The sequence below is a fragment of the Notamacropus eugenii genome, chromosome 2 (assembly GCF_028372415.1).
Source record: "Notamacropus eugenii isolate mMacEug1 chromosome 2, mMacEug1.pri_v2, whole genome shotgun sequence".
In the NCBI taxonomy this organism is placed as follows: domain Eukaryota; kingdom Metazoa; phylum Chordata; class Mammalia; order Diprotodontia; family Macropodidae; genus Notamacropus; species Notamacropus eugenii.
This window is the reverse complement of record NC_092873.1, coordinates 291,475,288-291,498,780: the sequence shown is the minus strand read 5'-3', so window position 1 is coordinate 291,498,780 and position 23,493 is coordinate 291,475,288. Positions and strand designations below refer to the sequence as shown.

Sequence of the window (23,493 nt, the reverse complement as noted above, 5' to 3'; positions counted from 1 at the left end):
GACCCCTTTCTAGTCTTCCTGCACATATATCACCCTAACATCACCAACATACTAGGTACAGGCAGTCTTAAAAATTTAAGCTTCCTGTCTGGTGTTTTTAGAGGCAAATAAATTTCAGTTTTAGATTTTTTGAGAAAATATTGGTTTAACATTTTGGATTCTATATTCTTGTTTTTGGAAATGAGAATGGTGAATAGTTTAAGAACAGTGACATGTCAGCCTCTATAGGGTAAAAATAGTTTTAGTTTATTTTGAAGACTTTTAGTCAAATCATCTTTCAAAGTATCACATATAAAGACCAAACATCCAATTTAGTTAAATTGTATAAACACTACTAAACATTGCTTGTGCTTGACAGGGAACAAGTGCAGCAAAATGCACAAGAGACACAGTTTTAAAAGGTGTTTCATCTCCCATGGTTTTTGTGATTCTTTAACAGCTTTCTGTCTAGAGGGGTTCTGACTAAGCACTTTTGGTGTAAAGTTAGAAATAAGACAAATTTCTTCTACAAATATATAACTCACTGAAATAATGTTTTAAGGTTTAGAAAGCATTTTCCTTGCAACTCTGTGAGGAATGTAGTACAAAGATGACCCTCCTAATTTTTACAAATCAGGAAAGCAAGCTTCAATGAGGTGAAGACTATTGGCCACTAAAGTGTCAGTAGGGTCTCCTGAATGCCAAGAATTCTGCATCCTTTTCACTATGCAACCTTTCCATGCCCTTCTTGTATTGATGATACTCAGACTAAGATGCTGAGAAATGGTATTTTCTAAGTAGGAAAGTCAGTATATTTTGATCAATACTGACTAATTATTAAGGGTCATAAGAAAATCATCATTAAGAGTTCTGGCTTGGATGGAATCTTAGAGGTCATCTTAGCCCATGTTCTACTCAATGTAAAAATTCTTCTCTTCTTACAATCTCTCTGATGGGAGGATTCTGTCATAAGCTCACTATGAGACTCTGGGAAATGATGATAATAACAGCTTTTTAAGCTACTACTTTCAAGTTTTACAAAGTGTTTTCATTACAGTTTATCTGTGAGATATGATCATAAAGTCCTGTTATCTCCACTTATTAGATAAGGAAACAGACTCAGGTAGGTGACTTACCTACAGTCATACAATTTCGCAATGTAGTCTCATTCGACAGACATATAATTTGTTTTTATCTTGTATATATTTATCAAGATGAACCTATGCAGTATCCAATAAAATGTTGGTTCCTCAGGGGAAGAGGGCACTCGTTATCTTTGTAGCCTCAGCATAGCACCCAACACATAGTAGGTACTTATTAAATGCTTGCTGAGTAAATTAATAAGTGATGGAGTTGGGCCTTGAGCTCAAATCTTTGACTCAGTGTTCTGCATTCTTTTTCCTGTACCCAGTTCCTTTTCTGTTAATGTCTGTAATACTCAAGTTTCTCATCTGAAAGACTGGAGGGCTGGAATAGAAGAGCAGCAAGGTCATTTCTTTTGTTGCTAATATTCTGTGATTTCAGGCATATTTATTTTTTAAAAATCAATGTAGATAGTTTCATTCTTTCAGTATAAAAATCGACCCTTTACGTTATTCATCACGGATACATCACTTCTGTTACTCAGAGATGTTACAGTATTTTAAGATACATAAGCATATGATGCTTACCTCTTTTCTGATGGAAATCACACATCATTAATGGGATATTGAAACTGCTGAAATCATCTCAAAGGCGAAACAAGGTCTGGATAATTTTTTTTATATTTCCGTGTTTATAATAAAATATTTTAGCAAACCTAACAGAAAAATACTTTTAAATGACTACAACTAAATATCTACTTGTTCAGTAAGGTAAACTCAAATGATTGGAACTAAGGAATATGAGGAATATCTGAAATAATGAATAATAATAAGGAAATCTAAAAAACAGATTATTAGTTGAAAGTCTTTCTGCCTAAGATCCAAATGCCTGCTTCAGTTGTAGTTATAAATTTTCTGCTTCTCAAATACTTTCCAACTTTGAAACTAAGCAACTTTGTGAATTTTTTCTTCAAGCAAACATAACAGCCTTCATAAGGGGTCTGCTTGCTTGCCAACACGAAAGCCAAATCGACCATGTGGCATAGAGAGTCACTCTTCTAGGAATAAGCTGCAAACTGCAGCTGGAATACCTACTGCATTGTATCAGCTGCTCTTGGAAAAGTCAGTTGGGAAAGAAAAGGGGTTCAAGTTCTCTTCTTGGCAACACAAGGCCAGGAAAAATTTTTTTACTGAAAAAGCTTTCTCACTGTCCTCAGAACTTCCTGTTTTTTAAGAAGAAAAATCTATTGTAACATCTGTTTTATGGCCACATGCTGCACCTTTAACCCTAAGCCAGCTGTCCCATACACACACTGTACATGTATGTATTCATGTTTATGTGCTTTTGGTCACAAAGAGGCTGAAGAGAGTGTGGATGGGTGAACTCAAATACACTACTATTGTAAGATAACACTAAGTACAAGTCCTTTTAATGAACAATAGTGTATTATGACGCTTTCTGCAACTGTTGTGTTTTTAAAAAGGTATTTATAATCAAAGTTTTACAGATCCAAAAACTTATGATGGATCATCTCTAAATCCCCTTTCTGGTTTTAAGTTGCATGAGTACATTTTATCACTGTACATCTATACTTGAAAGTTTGATATATGAAGGAACTCTATAGTGAATCCTTCAGTAAGTATGTAGATATGTGTATGTATAGTTTTGTGGGTTTTTTTGGTCTGCACCAAAGATTTCATCCATGAGTGGAACCCCTGGGCATGGAAACACCTCCCACTATTGCAGATCACCAACTCATCTGTACCTTTAAAGTCTAACAGAGTTACCCAGGAGGTTGACTTGCCCAAGATCACACAGCTAGTATGTATCAGAGACAGCACTAGAACTCAGGTTTCTTGATTCCAAGGCTGGTTCTTTATCTGCTGTACCACAAAGGTTCTTAAAGGAAAATTCTTGCCATAAAATTCATTATTTTTAAAATAAATCCAGATGTGAATATATCAGCTTTCCTTAGAGAGGGCAGGAATGACAAATGCCCCCTTCAGTAAAAGCCTGAGAATCTCGGTGAAATGTTTTTGACCCCACCAGCAGTTGTCTAACTGTTCAAAAATTCTTTGATAACAAAGCAGGGACCTCTACTGCTTCCTAGTGTGGGCATTTTGGGTAGAGGAGTGACATCACTAGATCTATGCTGAGGACCATGCTCATGAATATAAAGGGATATGTCTCACATTGTTCTATTCTAAGGGCTGTATTTGTTGAGTTTTTGAATGAATATTTCTGAAATCATCCTTGAAAATTTCTGGAAAGAACACTAGGTTTGGGGCAGAAAACTCAGGTTCACATCCTGGCCACTTATTTCATGTGTGACCTTGGTTGAGGCATTTATTTTCTTTGTGTTTCAGTTCCCTCATCTATAAAATGGGGATAATATTACTTGTATTACCTATAAAGTACTTTGCAAGCTGTAGAGTGAAAGGTCAGCCATCATCATTTTTCAGAAAGGTATAGAAGAAGAATGAATCAAGTACTCCAAAGATAAGTTTCTGGCTATCAAATACAGAAGACTATGTGGTCTCTTTTACACTATCTCAAAAATCTTAACTAAAGTTATTTTAAACTTTATGATTACACAAACACAATGGTGTATTATTTTGATACTGATTTTTTGAACTCTTAAACGTATTTACATTCGCTCATTTGAACACTGTCTAAAACCTAAACTTTTTCTAACATCATCATGTATCTATCCTCTCTTAGAAGCTTTGCAATGACCAGTCATTGATCAAAAGCAACAAAGTTCTGACTTAAAGAACAGTGCCTCTATCACTATTCATTCATCAGAGTACAGATATTCACTGCTTATGCTAATTAACACCATTTCAGAGGTTGTAATACTTTTCTGTGTGTTGTTGGAGAAGCCATTCAAAGGGATTCTTCTTAAATGAATTGGTAACTGGTGTAGAGGCCACTTTGCATACTCCAAAAGTGTTTCTGCATCACAATTAAGGAGTGCAAAAAACAACACACAACTAAGGCAGGTAAAAAGAAACTACTTGATGTTATTTTTGTAAACTGTCAAGTCCATTTGATTCTCTTGACTTCAAAATAATGCTGATTTCTCTGAAATTTTTTTCATCTTTCTGTGAAGCACATGTCACAGACTACAGGAGAAATTGGATTTAGCAGGATTTAATACAGTAAGTTAATGCATCTTTTTTTTTTGAGCTGCCTCCTGCTCTATTTATGTAAAAGTACAATTTCTTGTGGTGGGAGATCCTGTAGTAGGACATGTTATACTTAAATGAAGAAGAGCTAAAAAATAAGTACTCTTGCAAAATGGAATAATACTTCTTTATGAGAAAAATCCCAGACAATTCAGTTATGGATAGAAAACCCGTGGCCAATGGATCAGTTAACACTTTAATATTGAGAAAACCTGAGTACTATGGAATTTTCAAGTTACATGCAAAGAAAGCTGCCAAAGTAGTGATAACTGCAACAGAAAAGTAAGGACATTTTTGTTACATTTTGAAGAGAAAAAGAACATAGTTGTAGCGGTTGGGGAAAGAGGGTGGATGAGATCTGGCACTGCCCAGGAAGCTGAATAAATGAATGAGGCCACTTTATAAATGGAACTTTGTAGCAAGGGTTCTGCTTACATGCTGCGGTAACTTCGTAGACTGCCTCTGGTAAATTCAAGCCTTCCCAATGTGGCTCATTATTCATCTAGAATCAACAGAACAGTCTGGTCTCTAACACTGGCTTTGTTCAGAGTTGGAAAAAAAACTGGGGAATAGATTCCACACTTGGAAAAATCAGGTTGAAAGGAGGAAAAAAATAAATCTCAAGGTCTCCTCCTGAAAGAAAAACGTCATAGACATGCAGGACGAAGAAAGATTTTTAGCAAGCAATCTTCATATATGAATTAAATAGAATGTCAAGAAAAAAAGAGTAAAGACCGCTAAGATTCTGAGAAGTTCAACAAATACATTGGTTGAAATGAACTGAGGAATAAATATGGCAAAAAATTAAGTCAGATCTCATTTCAACTCTAAAAGTCTGGTGTGGCAGTTGTCTGTCTGCTGGAACTGAGACTCTGAATCCAGCTGTTCATTATTTTCTCTAATAATAGTGTTCCAAGATGTGCCCCTTCTGCTAAAGATATTCACTTCGCCTCTAGTGAATGCAGTTTAAGCCTGGAAAGATAAAGCTATCACCTGCAAGCAGCATGCGCAGACTAAAGACACCACTTGTGAGCTGCTGAATTTGGAGCAAAATCCTCCCTTAATTACTGCTATGGCTTCTTTAGTTATTCTTTCAACTTGTCAGAAGTTGCTTACAGTAAATAAAACAGGATTCATGTACTGCACCCCCCACCCCTGGCCCAAATCTTTTGGAAAACCATTTGTAATACGCAACTGAGCTTATTAATTTAATGTCAGAAACAAGAAGATAAGGTATAGCACAACTAGAAGAACAGGCTGTAAAACTTAACACTTTGTAAAGACTTGAAGTATTATGGCAGCCATCGAAAGTGGACCAAAAAATCCTTATTTGCCATGGCTTTTTAGATTAAGTTACATGTTTGTTACGTGATACAAAATGAATGAGGATAGTTTTAATAGAAGCAAACTCATCCTTTATATACTGCTAAAGTGAAGACAGACCACAACTTAAGGAGACTGCCATGGAAAAGTTCATTTGCAATTTAGTTGTTTGAAATAAGATTTCAGTTTTGTAACAGAAATAATGTTATAAATATCGGTTAGTTTGTCAGGCTAGACTGCATAAACTTACTTAACATGTAATGTATTTGAACTTAACCTACTTTTTATAACAATGTGTTTTATGGAAAAATAGGCAAATAAGTTCCAGTTGAGAGTTGGGCCGAGGGAAGAGGGTTGAGAGAGAAGGAGCCGGAACATCTGCTTCAGTGTTCAGAAATCTCCCCAAGCTCCAAGTACTGGTTCCTGGGACTGAACAGTAACTCCAGCAGAGGACAAATTTGAGACATGGGACTTGGGAGATAAAACCTTAACCACCTCCATCCCTTTATCCTCTAAGTCACTGATGATCCCATCATTAACCATGTTCCCAAGGAAGAAAAATAGTATGGGTGGGGAGAATTGGAGCTGGGGGGAATGGGATGGGGGATGGGGAGGATGGCAGAGAAAGGGGTGGAATGGCATCAGGTAGCAGTGGGTTGGAGGTCAGTAGTGATCCTGTGTGAGTGAGCCCAGAGGGAAATAGAGCACGGTGGGTGTGTCCTAAACTGCCTTTCTAAATAAAGTTTTGGCTAGGTATCAATGAATCAGAGACACTGATTAAGTGCCCACTGGGTATGGAGCATTTTGTGAGACACCTTGTGTGGAAGGAGGGCATGAGAAGGAAGGGGAGAAGGAAAGGATAGAAAGGGAATAGTAGGCCAAATGCTTGCCCTTGGGTCATGTGGGCTGGAAGGGTCCTACTACTAAACAAGTTCATTTTACAGAAGAAGAAACCCAGCCCAGAGAGGGGGGAGGGTTTGCCTCAAGTTAAATAGCCTGGGAATGTCTGGGACCTGGTGGGACATGTAGGAAGAGCACAGAATTGAAAACCAGTTTTCCAGACTCAGTGCTCTTCCCAGCAGATACAGGCCATGCTGTAGTTGATGATGAGCATCTAAGGAGGATCAGTTCATGATGGTGATGCAGTGGTGATGCAGTGGAGAGAGCGCCAGGCCCTGAGTCAGGAACACCTGAGCTCAAATCAGGTCTTGGACTGCTATCTAGTAGCATGACCATGGGTGAGTCACTTAACCTCTTTGCCTCAGTATCCTCATTTGTAAAATGAAAGTAATAATAGTACCTCCTTCCCAGGGTTGTTGTGAAGATCAGATGAGACAAAAATTGTAAGGCATTTAGCGTACTCCATGGTAGACAATAAGCTCTATATAAATGTTAGCTATTATATATTATTAAAAATAATGGCATGGATCAAATGAAAACTCATTAACATAATTCAAAGTCATGGGAAACATGATTGAAGGTAGATAGAGGCAAAGAAAGAAGAGAGACAGGACAGTTTTCTAAAATTGATGAATTACTCTAACAAAAGTGCCATCAATTAAGACCCTGCTGCATGAACTTGTACAGAAATGTGACTAAGATGAATTTCTATCAAAACACAATTAACCAAAAAAGTGAAAATAAAGAGGGAGCAATATTTTGCAATAATTAGCAACAGTGAAAGGCAAATAATTGCACTGAAATTACTCACAAGATCACTACTAAGCTTTAAGCCTTGCAACAATAACTGCCTGGCATTTCCAACCAGTCTCAAAAGCCATAAATGAACAACTCACTCCAAATATATCAGAATACAGAAGTATAGAAGTGGATTTTATTTTTATCAGGCTTCTAATTTTAAAGTAATCCAGGAAAGGATTATACAACCATGGCTACACTTCAACCCTTAATCCTAAAGTATCTGGTATGGGGGGGGGGGAGGGTACGCTGAAGAGGAAGGTTCAGGAAAATAAAGACTACTGTTTTGGGAATAGTCTCACTCCCTCCCATGAGAGAGGGAATGATTCATGATGCTATATAGAATCTTTGAAAGGACAGTGAGAATTGAATGTATGTGAAAGACTGAGAGAAATGCACCTTTCACTTAATGAAAATAATTTTGGCTACATTAAAATTAACTGCAGCATTGTGACAACCTGATTTTCACACAGCTTTTAATAATAATTTACAGGTCATTATAGTCATTATAAATTTCACACAGTTTAGAAATGGAAGGCACTGCTAGGATTTTGAGTCAGAGGACTCGAGTTCAAATGCTCTCTCTGCCGAGTATACAAACTGTAACCCTGGGTTAAGTCACGTGACCTTACCTCTAGTTTTCTCTTCTTTCAAATGAGGGCAGTAACCCAGATGATCCATTCCGGGCCTAAGTCTGTGACACTTTGTACTCAAGATGACAGCCAAGGGAAGGGAATCTGAAATGCAAGCTCTGTAGGACCTTGGACTATAAATCCAGCTCTTTCCCCTAAGTGATGAACTGAACTGAGTTACTTAAGAAATATTGTCCCAATAAGGCAGCTGGTGGCACAACAGATAAAGTGCTGGGCCTGGAAATAGGAAGACCTGGCACTTGCCAATTGTGCATCCTTAGGCAATTCATTAAACTTCTGTCTGCCTCAATTTCCTCAAGTGTAAAATGAGTATAAAGGGTAAAAAAACAGCACCTACCTCCCAGGGTTGTTGTGAGAGTCAAATGAGATAAACATTTATAAAGTGCTTAGCAAGCTGCCCTGCACGTAGTAGGTACTAAATAATGTTTATTCCCTCCTCCCCTTCCCCTTAAAGGACACTGGTAGGGCTAGGCATAACACAAAGTGGAAAGTTTTTGTGTTTGGCATCTCTATCTTCTTTTCCTTTTTAATTTTTCCTTGATTTATTGCTTTTCCCTTTACCCACTTGCCCTTGGGTAATCACCCCATTCACTCAGACTTTCTACTTACTATTATTAAAACATGAGCTCAGAAAATATCTAAAAACCCATCGACAGAACATAAAAAACTAATAACAGACTGAAGTATTGTCTCCTCCCAGGTGGAGAGGTTTTTTAGTAGGGATCAAAGCTTTAAAAAAAGGAATGAAACTCTAGGTAGAATTTCAGAAATTAGCCATTGAGTAGATTAAGAAATGGGTCGGGGTTCTTGCAGTCACATCCCAGAGATGGCCATGTGTCCCACTTTTCTCATCATCAACTTCACTAGGGGCTCTATAACACACAGATATTTGGGTTAACTAGATCACTATCACTGGGCCAGGCCAGAAAAAAGAATCACACCTTTCCTTCAGTGCTCAGATCATACCTTTAAAGCTTCAATGACAAGATCCCTTGCTTCTAGCTCGCCTTCTAGAATGCTGAAGAGGGTCAAGAGCTCGGGTTTGCTGAGTTTTTCCAGATTCATCCTGAATGCCTAAAATAAAGACAACTATTAGGGTAATCAGCATGGTTAAAAAAAAAAACCCTAAAAGAACAACAATGATGATATAAAATGCTTTAAGAGGAAAACAGTACATTTAATTTGGAAACAGCAATGAATGGCTTCTGGTTTTAATCAAAGACTATACAGTAACAAAGAAGAAAATGTACTTTCTTCAAAATCCAAAACTGCTTACAATGACAATTTTAAAAAGTTTTTCCTCCCTAAAATGTATATAGATAACACATCTTCAGTGATCTGGATAGACACTAAAATCTCTTTTTAAAGGTGATTTTTTAAAGCTCTAGATAATAGCTTATTCATTTTAAGCAGTGTCTGGATATGATGAAAATCTAGTGATGGAAACTGGGTGGTAGATGTTAAGTGGAGCCAGATACCCTAATAAAAAAAAAGGACAAATATTTCTTTCCAATCAATCAATCAAAAAGCATTTTTTAAACTCTTATTATGTGCCAGACATTGTAGTAAGTGCTAGGAAAAACAAACAAAACAAAAATATCCCTGTCCTTAAAAAGTCTACATTGTAATGGAGATTAAATGTACATAAATAGGTACATGAAAGATACATAAATAATAGATGGAAGGCAAAGGGAAAGGCCTCCTCCAAAAGGTATTGCTTGAGCAGAATCTTGAAGAAAGCCAAGATGCTAAGAAGTAGAGGTGAGGAAGAAGAGTGTTCCAAGTTGGGTACAGCAAATACAAAAACAGACGGGAGATGGAGTGCTATGTGCAAGAAACAGCAAATGGGTCTGTAAGGCTAGAACACACAGGGCCTAGAGGGCCGCAGAATATAAGAGGATTGGAAACGAAGGAAAAATTGAGGTTGTGAAGAATTTTAAATGCCAAACAAAGGGCTTTACACTTGGTGCTGGGAATAAAGGGAGCCACAGAAGTATATTGAGTAGATAGGTCAGACCTATACTTTGGCAAAATCATTTTGATAGCTGTGTGGACTATTGTTTGGAATTGGAAGAGGCTTAGGAAAGAAGATCAATTATGAGGCTACTGCAGTAAATCCAGATAAGAGGCAATGAGGACCTAAATTAGGGTGGTGTCTGTGTGAATAAACAGAAAGGAAGGAAGATGTTAAGGAAGAAACGACAAGATTTGGTAAATAATTGGCTATATGGTATGAGTGAGGAGTTGAGATGATACTGAGGTTCTGAGGCTGGGTGACTAGGAGGACTGGTTTGGGAGGAAGATAATGAGCTCAGTTTCGTTTCTTCAGAGTTTGAGATGCCCAAAGGACACATCCAATTTTGAAAGGTCCAGTAAGTGATCAATAAGACATCACACAATAAGTGATTCAGGACTGGAGCTGAGGGGAGAGACTAAAACTGGATACGTAGATCTAGGAATCACTTACATAGAAACTGAGCCATTGGGAACTGATGAAATTGATAAGTGAGAAACTGTAAAGAAAAATGAGAAGAGGACTCAGGATACAGCCATAGGGACACCCAAAGGTAGTGGGCATGATACAGATGAATATCCAGCAAAGGAGACTAAGAAAGAACATTCAGTCAGGTTGGAGGATGATGAAGAGAGGGCATTGTAATAGAAACTCAGAGGAAAGAGTATCCAGGAGAAGGTCAGTGGATTCAGAGAGGTCAAGAAGGACAAGGATTGAGAAAGGGCCTCTAGATTTGGCAATTAAGAGATTGTTACTTGGGGGAGAGCAGTTTCAGTTGAATGTGCTGGTCAGAACTCAGATTACACAAGGTTTGGAACAGGAAATGAAGGCACTGAGTATAGAAAGCTTTTTCAGGGAGGTTAGTTCAGAAGTGCAGGAGATTTGGATGACAACAGCTAGAAGGGATGGTAGGTTCAAGTGAGGGTTTTTAAGAATGAGGCAGATTTGTATGCAGCAGGGAAAGACTCAGGAGATGGGGAGAGAGTAGTTATTAGAGAGTGGGGATGATGAAGGGGTCATCCTGCTGGAGAAAATGGGAGGGAAATGGTCAAGGATGCATGTAGAAGGAGTAGCCCTGGCAAGGAGGACCACTTTCTTTAACTACTTTTTCAAACTATCTACTTGGGGCAGCTGCCAAATATTATAACATAACATTGCAAAGAGTGACAGAAACTTAATCACAGGCATAAATAAATACACAATGCTTATGCTTTCAAGGGACTTTATGACCAATCCCACTTATTTGACTTAACCTTTTGAAATGTGCTGAATGGCATCTTGTACAGCAGACATTTGATACTTTCCACAAGACTAATTTCCCACAAACTACACACAGACTATAATACACTTGTGAGGGGCCCTCTTTAGGTTAGATAGTTTACTTTAGGAGATGGAAGAGTAAACTTTTGTCTTTTTCCTCCTTCACTCTCCTTTTTCAATTATTAATTGGCTTTCCCATAATAGTTTGCTTTAAACTGCAACACAGCCTTACTTTGTTCACATATCCTTCAGTAATTCACAAACAGCTGCATTCTAATGTGCCTTTAAGGGGTTCACAAAAAGATTTCATGGACTCCTTAATATGACTCTTCGCATTAAGTTGAGGAGAATATGAATGAATGAATCATCCATTTTATATAGAATTTGTAAGAAATGCAGAACCTTATGCTATGAGACTATATTAGACAATACAGTGCATCGTGAGAAGTTTTGCTGTAGGTGCAGAATCCAACAAATTGGGATCAATAGAACTGAAAATCAAAAGGTCTGCCTCAAGTAATTGCTTGGCTGCAATTAGCTGTGTGCTCTTACACAAGTCACTAAAACCTCTCCAAGGTTTTTAAACTGGAGGTTTTAAAAATAGTTTCACTTAATAGATGATGACACAGATTCAGATGTGTGGTGAAATGACTAGTACACAGTTACACAGCTAGTGTGTGGCAGAGCTGGGGTGGGGTCCTGGGCATTATAGTGACTCCTAAGGAAATTGTAACAAGACTAGGGAAGATGAGATCTATGATCCTAGGAATGAGCTTCCATTGATTCTTATATGGGTAAATACCACATATGGTAAGGATTGGAAGCAATCTACATTGAACACAGTAAAACACTGAACCAGACCTGGAGCCACCACTATCTAATTTTTACGTATATGGACATGTCTTATTTTACCAACAACATCATAAACTCTAAGAGGGAAGAGACCGGGTCTTATACTTGCGACTGAATTTATGGAACAATCACTACAGACCCATCAATTGACTATATAAGTATTAAGACAGCAGGAATACATCTGGTGATCAAGGATTTCTACATGAACCAACCATTTTCAAATGAAACTGGACTTAGCAGAAAAATCTGTTTGAACCTGTGATTATAGGCAAGAAACTCAAACTCTCTGGGTTTGATTTCTTAATCTGTAAAATGAAGATAATAATATCCACCACAGTACTTAATTCTGAAGGTTGTTGCGAGGAAAGTGCATTGTAAAATGTATAGCAGTATATAATATAAGTTACTATTCTATCTTCTATAAGTACCTTTACCTTGAAGGGGACAGTCAATGGACTAGGAGCTGGGGAATCTAGGTCCTAGTCTAGGCTCAGTTACCAACCTAGACATGTCACACAACCCCCTCAGTACCTCATTTTCCTTATCTTTAAAATTAGGGGATTAGTGATAAATTCCAAGATCTTTTCCAGTTCTAAAATCTATTATTCAATTACATATGAATGAAATATAATTTGCTAGAGTCCAGATTTTATAAAGAACTCAGATCATAAAAATATCAAAGCTGTTTCATTTTTCCTTTTATGAAAGGAAGAAGTACATTTCTTACAATCACCAGAGTCACTTAGTCATAAACCAGTGCTGCCTTAAGCCAGAAAGAATAACAATCTTTGTAGAAGGACAAGGATAGCAATAGTCTTGCTTGTTATTTATGTATTATGGAGACCTCTTATGCATACAAGTTTCAACATCTGGAATACTCTGCTATAACTTAACGTGACCTCATTTGGTCTTAGTATGTGTGTGAAAAAATGTAACAGAAACATGACATAAGAGGAATCACAAAAATTCTGTGTTGGAAAGACCCTCAGAGGCCAATGCATACTTTCACAAGAATTCCCTCTATAACACAGCTGCCAGTCTTTCCTGGAATCCCTCCAATGAAGAGGTACCTCTCTGCCTTCTCTACACTACTGAATGGTTCTAACTGGTTAAGAAAATTGGTTAAGAAAAAGACTTCTTAAAGGAACACGGTGTAAACTCAAGAATCATCCGACTTGTATTGCATTTTTTGTAGTTTGTCTCCCTTTATGCAAAATGAAACTATAAGAATTTCATTTCAAAAGTATGGATTTTATGCCCTTACAGAATACTGTATCTTTGACTCTAATATGAACATACTGTAGCTCTACATTAAAATGTATGTCCTGCTTAAATGTAAATGAAAAATGGTAAAGATATAAAATGGAACTTTTAGGACAGCAATGATAGTCTTGGCTTGGTACTGGACTCAACAACTGGGAAAACCTTATAGCTTAAAACAAAGCAAAACAAAAGCTTCTGAAGGGGAAATGTAATCTAATGTGGTTTTGGTTCAAATTCAAGGGAAAATAGGTTATTTTTTTAAAAGGCTGCCAGCATGGTTATAAGAATGTTCAACACTTCAAATAATTTTACTGTCCAACAAAACTATACCAAACAAAATCTGGCAACCTGATAAATGTCAGATTTCATTTTTTCTAATTCTTTTGGAAAACCATAGTTTTGATACTGACAAGAAGTAAGAAATCAGCCAGACCTCTAGTAGAAATAATGTTAAATATGATACTTTCATGGCAGTTATCATCCTATTTCTCTTCTACCTCTTGTGACTAAACTTCATGAAAAAGACATCTAAATTAGGTTTTCCTACTTAATTCCAGTGCCTTCTCTCTGTTAATCATTTTCTGTTCACCATATATATATGTGTGTGTATATGTACATATGTATGTATGTATACATATACATATATATGTAGGTATATTTGTTTGCTGTCTCCTCCATTAGAGCATAAACTTCTTGAGGGCAGGGATTGTCTCTCTCTCTTTTTTTTTTGTATCCCCAGCACATAGAGGCTAGTACACAGTAGGTGCTTAATAAATATTTAATGAATAAGTGAAATACCTGAAAGATCATTTTCCTTTTTATAGGTATAGTCAGGTAGGAATAATTTTTAAAACCATTCTGATTTTAAAAAAACTACTGTCATTAAAAATACTTTAAAATTTAAGTAAAAATGAACCAGGACAGACAAATTAGACAAACGTATTTTTGTTTGAATGACCATGACTGTTGTGATGTGCTCAGGAAGCAAAATACCATAGCTACAAGGGAACTTTGAGACTACCAAATTAGTGTATGGAAAATTTTTATATTAAAAAAAACAAACCAAAAAAACATCCCCTCAAAAAAACCCACTCTCAACTTCTCAGTTTTGACTGATGCTAATGAGTCACCAACTATCCCCCAGTTATTTATTTATAAATGTGAAGTGTTGAACTATATACTTGGTTTTCTTTTCTGTTTTCATAACAAAGTATTCTAAACCAAAATTGTGTCTCAGATTTTAAAAAAATTCTTTAATCCTAATAGCCTACAAACTGAAATTTTAATTTCAGGTATGAACTTAAAAAATCAATGTAAGATAATATACATTTGAATAAACGTCTAATAAGCTAAAGAATGTCAAAAGGAAAAGAAAACATAGCTGCCATCAAAATTTGTTTGACTTAGCTAAGAATCAGCCACTTCTCTTAGTTGGTCAGTTCCATGTGTGAATAAGTAATTTCCTAGCAGGAAGGGGCTACTCTTAGTCTTTGTATCCCCAATGTCTGGCATGTGGTTATGACTGTGAGGGACAGAAAAGGAAGTGAATATCCCAGTCTGCTATTCATAGAGTAGTTTTTAAGAGTTCAGAAATTACATTGGTAGGAACCTACATCCTGAGATGCTCCAACAGAAGGTGACTCAAGGGGGATGGAAGGCTCTCCAAATTAGAATGTAAGGAGAAAAGTTCAAGTTGTCTAAAAAGAATGAAATGTTTGAACAAATAGAATAGGTAGCTCATTAACAAATTCAGATTTTAAAAAGACTAGAAGAAGAGATATGAGAGGGCAGGTAACTGAAGATGAAACCAAGAGTACTAAGGTCTCATAAGAAAGGCTAAAATTTTGTGTGAGGAAATCCTGGTGTGAGAAGTGCCTCCACTGACAAAATGAAAACCATCTGCATCTTAGTAGGTAAGTCCTAAGGAGTTGTCTGAGGTACATAGCATCTAAGTGACTTGCCCAGGGACAAAAAGCCAGTAAGCTTCAAAGATAGGATTTGAACTTGGCCTCAAGAAATAAGTGAACAGTACAAGGCTTCAGAGAAGGCAGTGATGTAATGAAAGAAAATTACAAGGCCATTTTGCCATTTTTTCAGTCACAGATATGTGAATGACTGAGAATTAGAAGTTTTAGGTCACATAAAGGAAGATGTTGCAGGAAGTGAGAGATGAAGAAAGAAACAAGTAGAATATGAAAATGAACAAAAAGATAAGCTCCCCTGGTAGCTGCCATGGTCTGCCTTTTTAGTGTTTATCAGGTATTAAGAGAGGTGTATTTTCCATGACATCTTTGCTTTGAATATTTGGTAAAAACTGAGGCACTTTTTGTGGGGTGGATGAAATGACAGTAACAGATTAAAGAGACAAGATAGGAGACTTGTGGCTAAGATGCCTAACTCAATAGCTCTCATACCCTTGTTCCAGCAACCTGAAAAAGACATCAAACATAATGATGAAGAAATTCAATAAGTAATTTAAGTAAGTGACTAATTGCACCCTAGAACTCTACACAAAATGTTAAATGGAAGCCTATGAGCAATAGGAAACAAGATCTTCCAGGAAAGCCAGGGACTCTGCACAGGCAAACATGCTGGAAGCCTTGCAGTATGGAGACCTGTAGCCTGCTCTGTTATCCAGAGGCAAAAAGAGTGGAAGGCTCCACTCTGGAAGAAAGAAGGAGAGAGAAAGGATTATTTCTTTCTCATAATAATAACCTATTATTGAATTAGGACTAAGGTTTTTCCTTCTATTTCCTCATTTAGAAATCAACCCCTGTAGGCTATTCAGACAGTCTTTGAAGTACAGAGTTGGTAATGAGATGAAATCTTGGGTGAAACTTATTCAACAGGAAAACTTTAGATCTGATCAAAAGGTAAAGAAATTCTAGTCTAGGTGAATTGGTGAATTCCTGTCCATTGTGTTTTAGTCAGATAAATCTGAGTGGAAATGGATTCCCTGTTGTGTCTAGATTATCAGAGAGTGGGTGGTATAAGTATAGATAAGTGTCTTTGTCCTGAGTGTTTAAGATCACCTCCCCCAGACCCTTCTCAGAATAAGTCCACCTCTCATTATAATATTCATTCTCTCATTACTTGTTAACCAGTGAAGAGTTGATTTTCCACCCTCAGGAACACACAGTATTCCAACAACAGCATGTAAGAACTGAGTGGGTTCCATAAGGGATCTTTAGTTTAGGAGAGACAGCCAAATGACCCTTTTATTAATTACTTGCTAGTCATAATTAATAAAAATGATTGTTAATTACCCAGAAATTATTTCTCTTTAACCTTCAGCAATTCCTGCATTCTTTGCAATGATCATCCCAGGAAACCTCAAGCATGTGGTTACTGAGGTCTCTTGCATTCTGATGACACAGTTCCAACACTCTAATGGGGGAGTAAAAACTAGGGTCTTTTGAGAACCTTTATGTCTTCAAAAGGTATGAAGGGAGATAAATAAAAGTAGAGAGGGGGATTAGTTCTGTTGTTAGGAAGTAACGAGGAGAAATAAAAGAGAATTTAAAAGGAACATACTTGTGTAGAATGTTAGAAAAAGGGAGTTGGAACTTGCTTACTTTTTCTCCTGTGTGAGAAAAGTATACATATGGAAAAAGGAATGTGGGAGAGTTAGCATCAAGTGAATTTCATTCTTTTATCTGAACCAGACAAAAGAAGGTTGAACACGGATACTGAGTGAGGTGTATAAACACACCAAATTCAATAGGAAAAAAGACATGGAAAGTGTTGGTTAAGAGAGAGTATAATTCTGGGAAGAAAACAATCATAAGTAAAACAAACTCCCTGATCCTGAAGAGGACATTTAAAAGAGAAAAGAAAAGATATGGAAATTTAGAGTGTTCTCATCTGCCAGGTAATGGCCGAACAAATTGTGGTATGTGCATGGAATAAAATATTACTCTGCTTTAAGAATATGAAAGAGATTATGTCAGAGCTGATGCAAAGTGAAATGAGCAAAACTAGGAGAACAATTAATCCAATAATAATAACATTGTAAAGAAAAACAACTTTGAAAGACTAATCTACGATCAAAATAATCAATGATCAACCACATCCCCAGAAGACATAGGATGAAGTATGCCATCTATTTACTAATAACTGATAGAGTCAAAGTGTAGAGCAGAGACATACGTTCCTGGATATGGCCACCGTGTAAATTTGTTTTTGCTGGACTATGATTATTTGTTACAAGGGGCATCCCCCCTCTTTTTTGGTTGGGAGAGTGGGGAAGAGTGATAGTAATAGGAATGTCCATTCCCCCGAAAAAGATGAAAAGAAAAAGCGGAAGGCCATGTAAACATCTCTGAAAGTTCACAAATCCACTGAAGAGAAGAGGAGGCAGTTCAGAAAGAAGCCTAAACAAGGACAGTCTGAAAATAACAAGCTGAAGTTGTCATAGACTTTTAAGAAAATCCAAGAGGTTCAGAAAAAACAGATTTATGGCTTCATAGACAATTCCTCTTTTTGTATTCTACTTGGTATATAGAAATGCTCATTTTTTTGGAGTTCATAATGAAAAAAATTAAATTAAAAAACCAAAAAGAGATAGTATAAGGTGCTTCCATCATTGTATTTTCTTTTTCTCATCAAGGAGAAAATTTTCAAACTTGGAAGCATAGAAAAAATGAACAGAGACTTAAAACCCAAGGTAGAGAGTACCTAACTGAAACATGATGTTCATTCAACTGACACATGTTGCTAAGCCACAATCAGTGACCTTAGAAAGACCCTGGACAAGTCATCTGACCTTTCAGTCTCAGTTTCTGTATCTGTATAATAGGGATAGAAACATTTACCTTACAGAGTTGTTGTGAGGATTAAATAAATGAACAGATATGAAGTTCTCTGTAAACTTATAAGCACTATATAGTATGTGTGTGTATGTTTGTCCTTCGTTGCTGAGGAACACCATGCCATCAGAGAAATGATGACAAGACTTGCACTTGACTTTGTTTTGAGTGAGGGAGGGCTGTGCAGGTCACCAGCCTCACTTCTCCTCCACAGCCATCTGAATCCAGTGACCAGATATTCATCAGGATGACTGGAGATGATCCCTGATGAGGCAGTTGAGGTTAAGTGACTTGCCCAAGGTCACACATCTAGTGAGTGTCAAGTGACTGAGGTGAGATTTGAACTCAGGTCTTCCTGACTCCTGCACTGGTGCTCTATCCATTGCACCACCTAGCTGCCCCAAGCACTATATAAATGCAACAGGGGAGAGATAAATCTTGTCTGGATTTTCAAGAAGGGAAAGAAATTTTACTTTCAGCCTATACACTAGTGGTCTGGATTTCATTTTCTAATCAAATTATTTAAAGGAATTGCTTTAGAGTCCTTAGAAAAGAGGAGGGTAATTACTTTCAGTCAGTGTGGGTTCATCAATAACATGTCATGCCTCTCAATTTCTTTGTTTTTGGTTTTCTTTCTTCCTTTCCTTTTTTCTTTTCTTTTTTTGGAGGGGAGGAGCAAGGCTATTAGTTCAGGGAGTAATGCAGACTCAGCAGTTCTGGATTTCAGCATAGTATATAACAAAGTCTGACACAATGTGGATTCTTTGTAGGATATATAGTTAGATAATTTTGGAAAGAGATGAAAAGCTAGCCTTAGAGAATGGTGGTAAATCAATCGATGTCAATTTCAAAGACCTCTGTCCTTGATCCTGCTCTAATCAACATTTTATCAATGACTTAGATGGAGGCACAGAGCACATTTACAGATGTCACAGAACTGAGAGTGGTAGCTAATATTTTGAATGGCAGAATTGTGGTCCAAAAAAATAATATGCTGAACCTAAGAAGATGAAATTTAATGGGAATACATGTAAAGTCACAGGACTTAATTTTTTTGAATGGCAGAACAGCATCCAGGATGAGGGAGGACAGTGTTCTTGTGCTCTTCTCTGGCTAAATCACAGACAGAGTAGTGCATTCCATTTGACTAACATTTGTTAATTATTTACTATGTGTAAGGTGCTAGGGACAAAAAGACAAAAAGAAAACAATATTTACCCGTAAGGAACTTTTATACTATTGGGGGGAGGGCAGGGTAGAGGTAAAATGTAAAAAACAGTGAGGAAAATGGAGAAACTTGAAGGAGGAGAAAGAAATCAGGAAAAGTTTCACAGAGGAGGTGGTATCTAAGTTGATCCCTGAAAGAAGACATTATTACTGGTCTAAACCACTAATAATTAGAGAAATTCAAATTAAAACAACTCTGAGGTTCTGTTTTACACCTTAACAAAACTGAAATTAAAAAAAGGAAATCAACAAATGCTGGAGGAGCTATAGGAAAATAGGTACTTTAATGAATCTGTGTAGCCATTCCAGAAACCAATCTGGAACAATTCTCAAAAAATTATTAAATTATGCAAACAACGGACTCCATGTAGATTAAGATTTTTTTTGGAACATGGACAAGGTGGGAATTTGTTTTGCTTGAATATATATATCTGTAACAGAGTTTTTGTTTTTCTTGTTTTTTCAATGGGGGGCAGCAAGGGAGAAGAGAGTTTGGGAAGGAGACATGGCTTTTCACTTGCAAATAAATATAATTTAATAACAATAATAAAAAGAAACCAAGGATCCTGACAAGCAAGATAAGGAGAAAATATACTTTAAGCATGGGGAATATCTTATGTGAATATATAAAAGCAGGAGGTGGAATATCAAATTCAAGAACAGTTATCGGTCTAGTTTGGCTGTAATATAGTTTTGAAGGAGAAGAGTAAGAAATAAGGATGGAAAGGTAGATGGAAGCCAGATTATGGAGGGTCTTAGGTTCTAGGTTAAGAAGTTTAAATTGTATTCTCTCTAGGCTATAGGGAGTACCTCAGAGTTGTTAAGCAGGGCAGCTATATGGTCAGGGCTGTGCTGCAGGACATGGAGTCCATCACTCTCTATTAGGAGGTAGGCGTGCCATATTTCACCACGAATCACTAGAATAATGGTTGGTCCTTATGTTGATGAGTGTTCCTAAGTGATTCATTGTTTCTTTATTATATGGCTGCAATTATATAAATTGTTCTCCTGTTTCTGCTCATTTCATTCTGCATCAGTTGATATGTTTTCCCAGATTTCTCTGAAATCATATCCTTCATCTTTTCTTACAGCATAACAGTATTCTATCACATTCATTTACCAATTGAGTGCACCGTCTCCACTTTGATTTTTAGTTCTTTACCATCATAAAAAGAGCTGCTACACATGTGTGTGCATGCGCACACACACATATGTCTTTTTCCTCTTGCTTTGGTCTCTTTGGGGTGTAGATATAACAGTGGTATTGCTGGATCAAGTTTACACAATTTGATAATTTTTTGAGAATTGTTCCAAATTGGTTCCAGATCAATTGTTTCAGATTCTGGCTACTGGTCAGCAACAATTTCAAAGGAAATAGCATTTGTAGGGTACTTAGTACAGTGACTAGCACATCATTAAGCACTTAATAAACGCTTGTTCCCTTCTCCTCCCTCCTTCCCCTTTGTGTGGAAGAGAGACCAGAGAAAAGAGAGACTGATTACAAGGCTGTCATAGTAGTCTAGCTGAAAGATGCTGCTGATCTGAATGAAGCCAGAGGCCGTGTAAGTGCAGGCAAGGGGATGGATATGAGAGGTGTTATGAAGGAATGATCAAGATTGACAAATGTTAGCTATAGTGTTAGCAGTGAGATGTAAAGAAAAGCTAAAATGATGTTAGGCTTATTTAGTAGTAGCAAACTCTCCAAAGTGAAGTACAAACAATAAGTTTGTACGCTACTCTAGTTATACAGTATCTGAAATAACACATCCAGCCAGTTCACTGAAAAACTGGAAGATGTCCAGAGGATGGTGAAGGGGCTCAAAACTGCATGAGCATTGGTTGAAAGAAATGGGTGGATATGTTTAGCATGGAGGAGAGAAGACTGGGGGGAAGGAGGTACATGACCTCTTTTTCAAATATCTAGGAGGGTATCACAGGGATGAAAGATTAAAACTTGTTCTGGTTGGGTTTAAAGAACAAAATTAAAATCAGTGAGTAGGAAAAAATAATACAGACTGACTCAGTACAAGGAGATATATACCAATAATTAAAACTATTTTAAAATGGTGCGATTTAACCTAGGGTGTTGATTTTATCCGTCACTAATGTCTTTAAGTAGAGACTAGATGACTACTTGTTAAGGATGCTACAGAAGGGGCTCATGATTTGCCCTATATGTCTATTTATGCCCTTTGTAGCTGTAAGGCTCTTGAAGCTGTAAAGCTGTTGAAGAGCCTAGTCTATAATTCTAACCATCTCATGAACTTGGTGCCAGAATGCACTGCCCTAGTCTATGATATGCATGTAACAGAGCTGTAGCTATATTCAGCCTCATATATTTCCCTGAAAAATTAAGCTACCTACATAACTTTTTTTTTTTTAAAGAAACTATACTTCAATATTTTGGGATATTATATCCATTTACGGGCTACGTATGAACCTCAGTTTGAGTTCTCCACAAGTAGTTTCTAAAAATGAGCAATAGCATGCCATTCTTTCTACTTACAGGCATATCTCCCACCAAGCCAGGGCCAAAAGCTAGACAGAAGCATCTTCTAAAGTATGTCTTGAGCTGGGAGTCGTGAGTCTTACATACCAGGAGGAATAGCACCATGGTACTCCTTGAACTACCACAGCTGCTTTTGTCATGAACAATTCTGTGGTCATTTATCTCTTCTGTCTTGTTTTCTTTCTCTTTCCTTCCTTCCTTCCTTCCTTCCCTCCCTCCTTCCTTCCTTCCACAAACATTAATTAAAGTACCTCCAGCATGTCAAGCAAGTGTTAGGAATCAGGGGGAAACTATAAATTTTAACAAAGATTAAGTTTAATTCAAGAAATACTTACCAAGCAGCTACTCAACAAGGTAGCATAAGCAGGTTACTATGTTAGACCCTAGGAAGACAAGCACAAAAGGGAAACAGAGATCTTTCAATAGGGAAAGGGAGGAGATAGTACATGGACATAAGTAAATAGAAAGTGCATCCAAATCAATACACATACAAAGCCATCTGGAAAGGAACAAAGTGCTAATCTGGAGGGGTTGTGTGGAGTGTCAGGTGAGGAAAGGCCTCCAGAAGGAGATGGCACCTGAGCTGTGTGTATGAGATAGAGGGAGGAAAGGAATGCATTTCAGATATGGACCACTTATGTAAACGTACAAAGATCAGAGGTGGAATGTCACGTATGGGGGCATTTAATCAGAACAGAGTGTGTGAAGGGACGTGATAAGACAGGAAAGGTGGATGGAGGCAGAGTATTTTGTATTTTGTCCTAGAGGCAACAGAGAGTCATTGTAGATTGTATAAATCCTGTGTGTATTTGGGGTGGGGTGGGGGAAGGAAGAGGAAGAGATGATCAGATTTCTTTGATAGTTTTCTTATCTATAAAATGAAGGGGTTGGATTAGATAACCTCTGAGATCCCTTTCAGCTCTAAATCTATAATCCTATGATCTGTCCCAAGAATATCAACTTGGCAGCTATGGGCAAGTTGGATTGGTGAGGATGCAGGGAAACCAATTCAGAGGATATTTCAATCGTGCAGGGGAAGACCCCAAAAGGTTAGAGGCTATAAGAATATAAAGAAAGAGTTGGATGTGAGAGATGTAGTAGACAGGACTGACTAGCATTTGTTAAGCACCTCCTGTGCCTCAGGCACTGGGCAAAATGTTGAAAATATAAAGACCAAAATGAAATAATCTCCGTCCTCAAGGCACTTTTACTCTAGAGGGGATACAACATGTACATATGTAGGTACATACAAAATGAAGACAAGGTCACTTTGGTGGGGAAGGCTCTTAGAATTTCAGGGGGAGGGAGAAAGGCGCTAAGAAAGGGATGGGTCAAGAAAGGCATCTGAGATTAGTCTTGAAAGAAAACAGGGATTCTAAGTGGTGGAAGTGAGAGTACATTCCAGGCATAGTGGAGAGTCTCTGCAAAGGCACAGAAACGAGAGATTGAATGTTATGCATTAGGAACTGCAAGGAGTTCCATTTGACTGGGGTGTAGAATGTGTGTGTGTTCATCCTTTGCTGCTGAAGAAGACCATGCCATCAGAGAAATAATGACATGACTTGCACTTGACTTTGTTTTGAGTGAGAGAGGGCTGTGCAGGTCACCAGCCTCACTTCTCCAGAGCCATCTGAAT

At 37.4% G+C, this 23,493-nt stretch overlaps 1 protein-coding gene across 3 annotated transcripts in view; it reads right to left on the bottom strand.

Moving 5' to 3' along the window:
* The window catches only part of CTTNBP2NL (CTTNBP2 N-terminal like), a 75,201-nt gene that overhangs the window by 36,545 nt on the left and 15,163 nt on the right, over positions 1-23,493 (bottom strand). For 2 of the 3 annotated variants that reach the window (XM_072644354.1, XM_072644352.1), the window contains exon 2: positions 8,891-8,998. In XM_072644354.1, coding sequence (XP_072500455.1) covers positions 8,891-8,989 — 99 coding nt within the window. In that variant the 5' untranslated portion in view covers positions 8,990-8,998. Of the gene's footprint in view, positions 1-8,890; positions 8,999-22,192; positions 22,241-23,493 lie in introns of all 3 variants that reach the window. The other variant, XM_072644353.1, reaches the window with a different exon arrangement.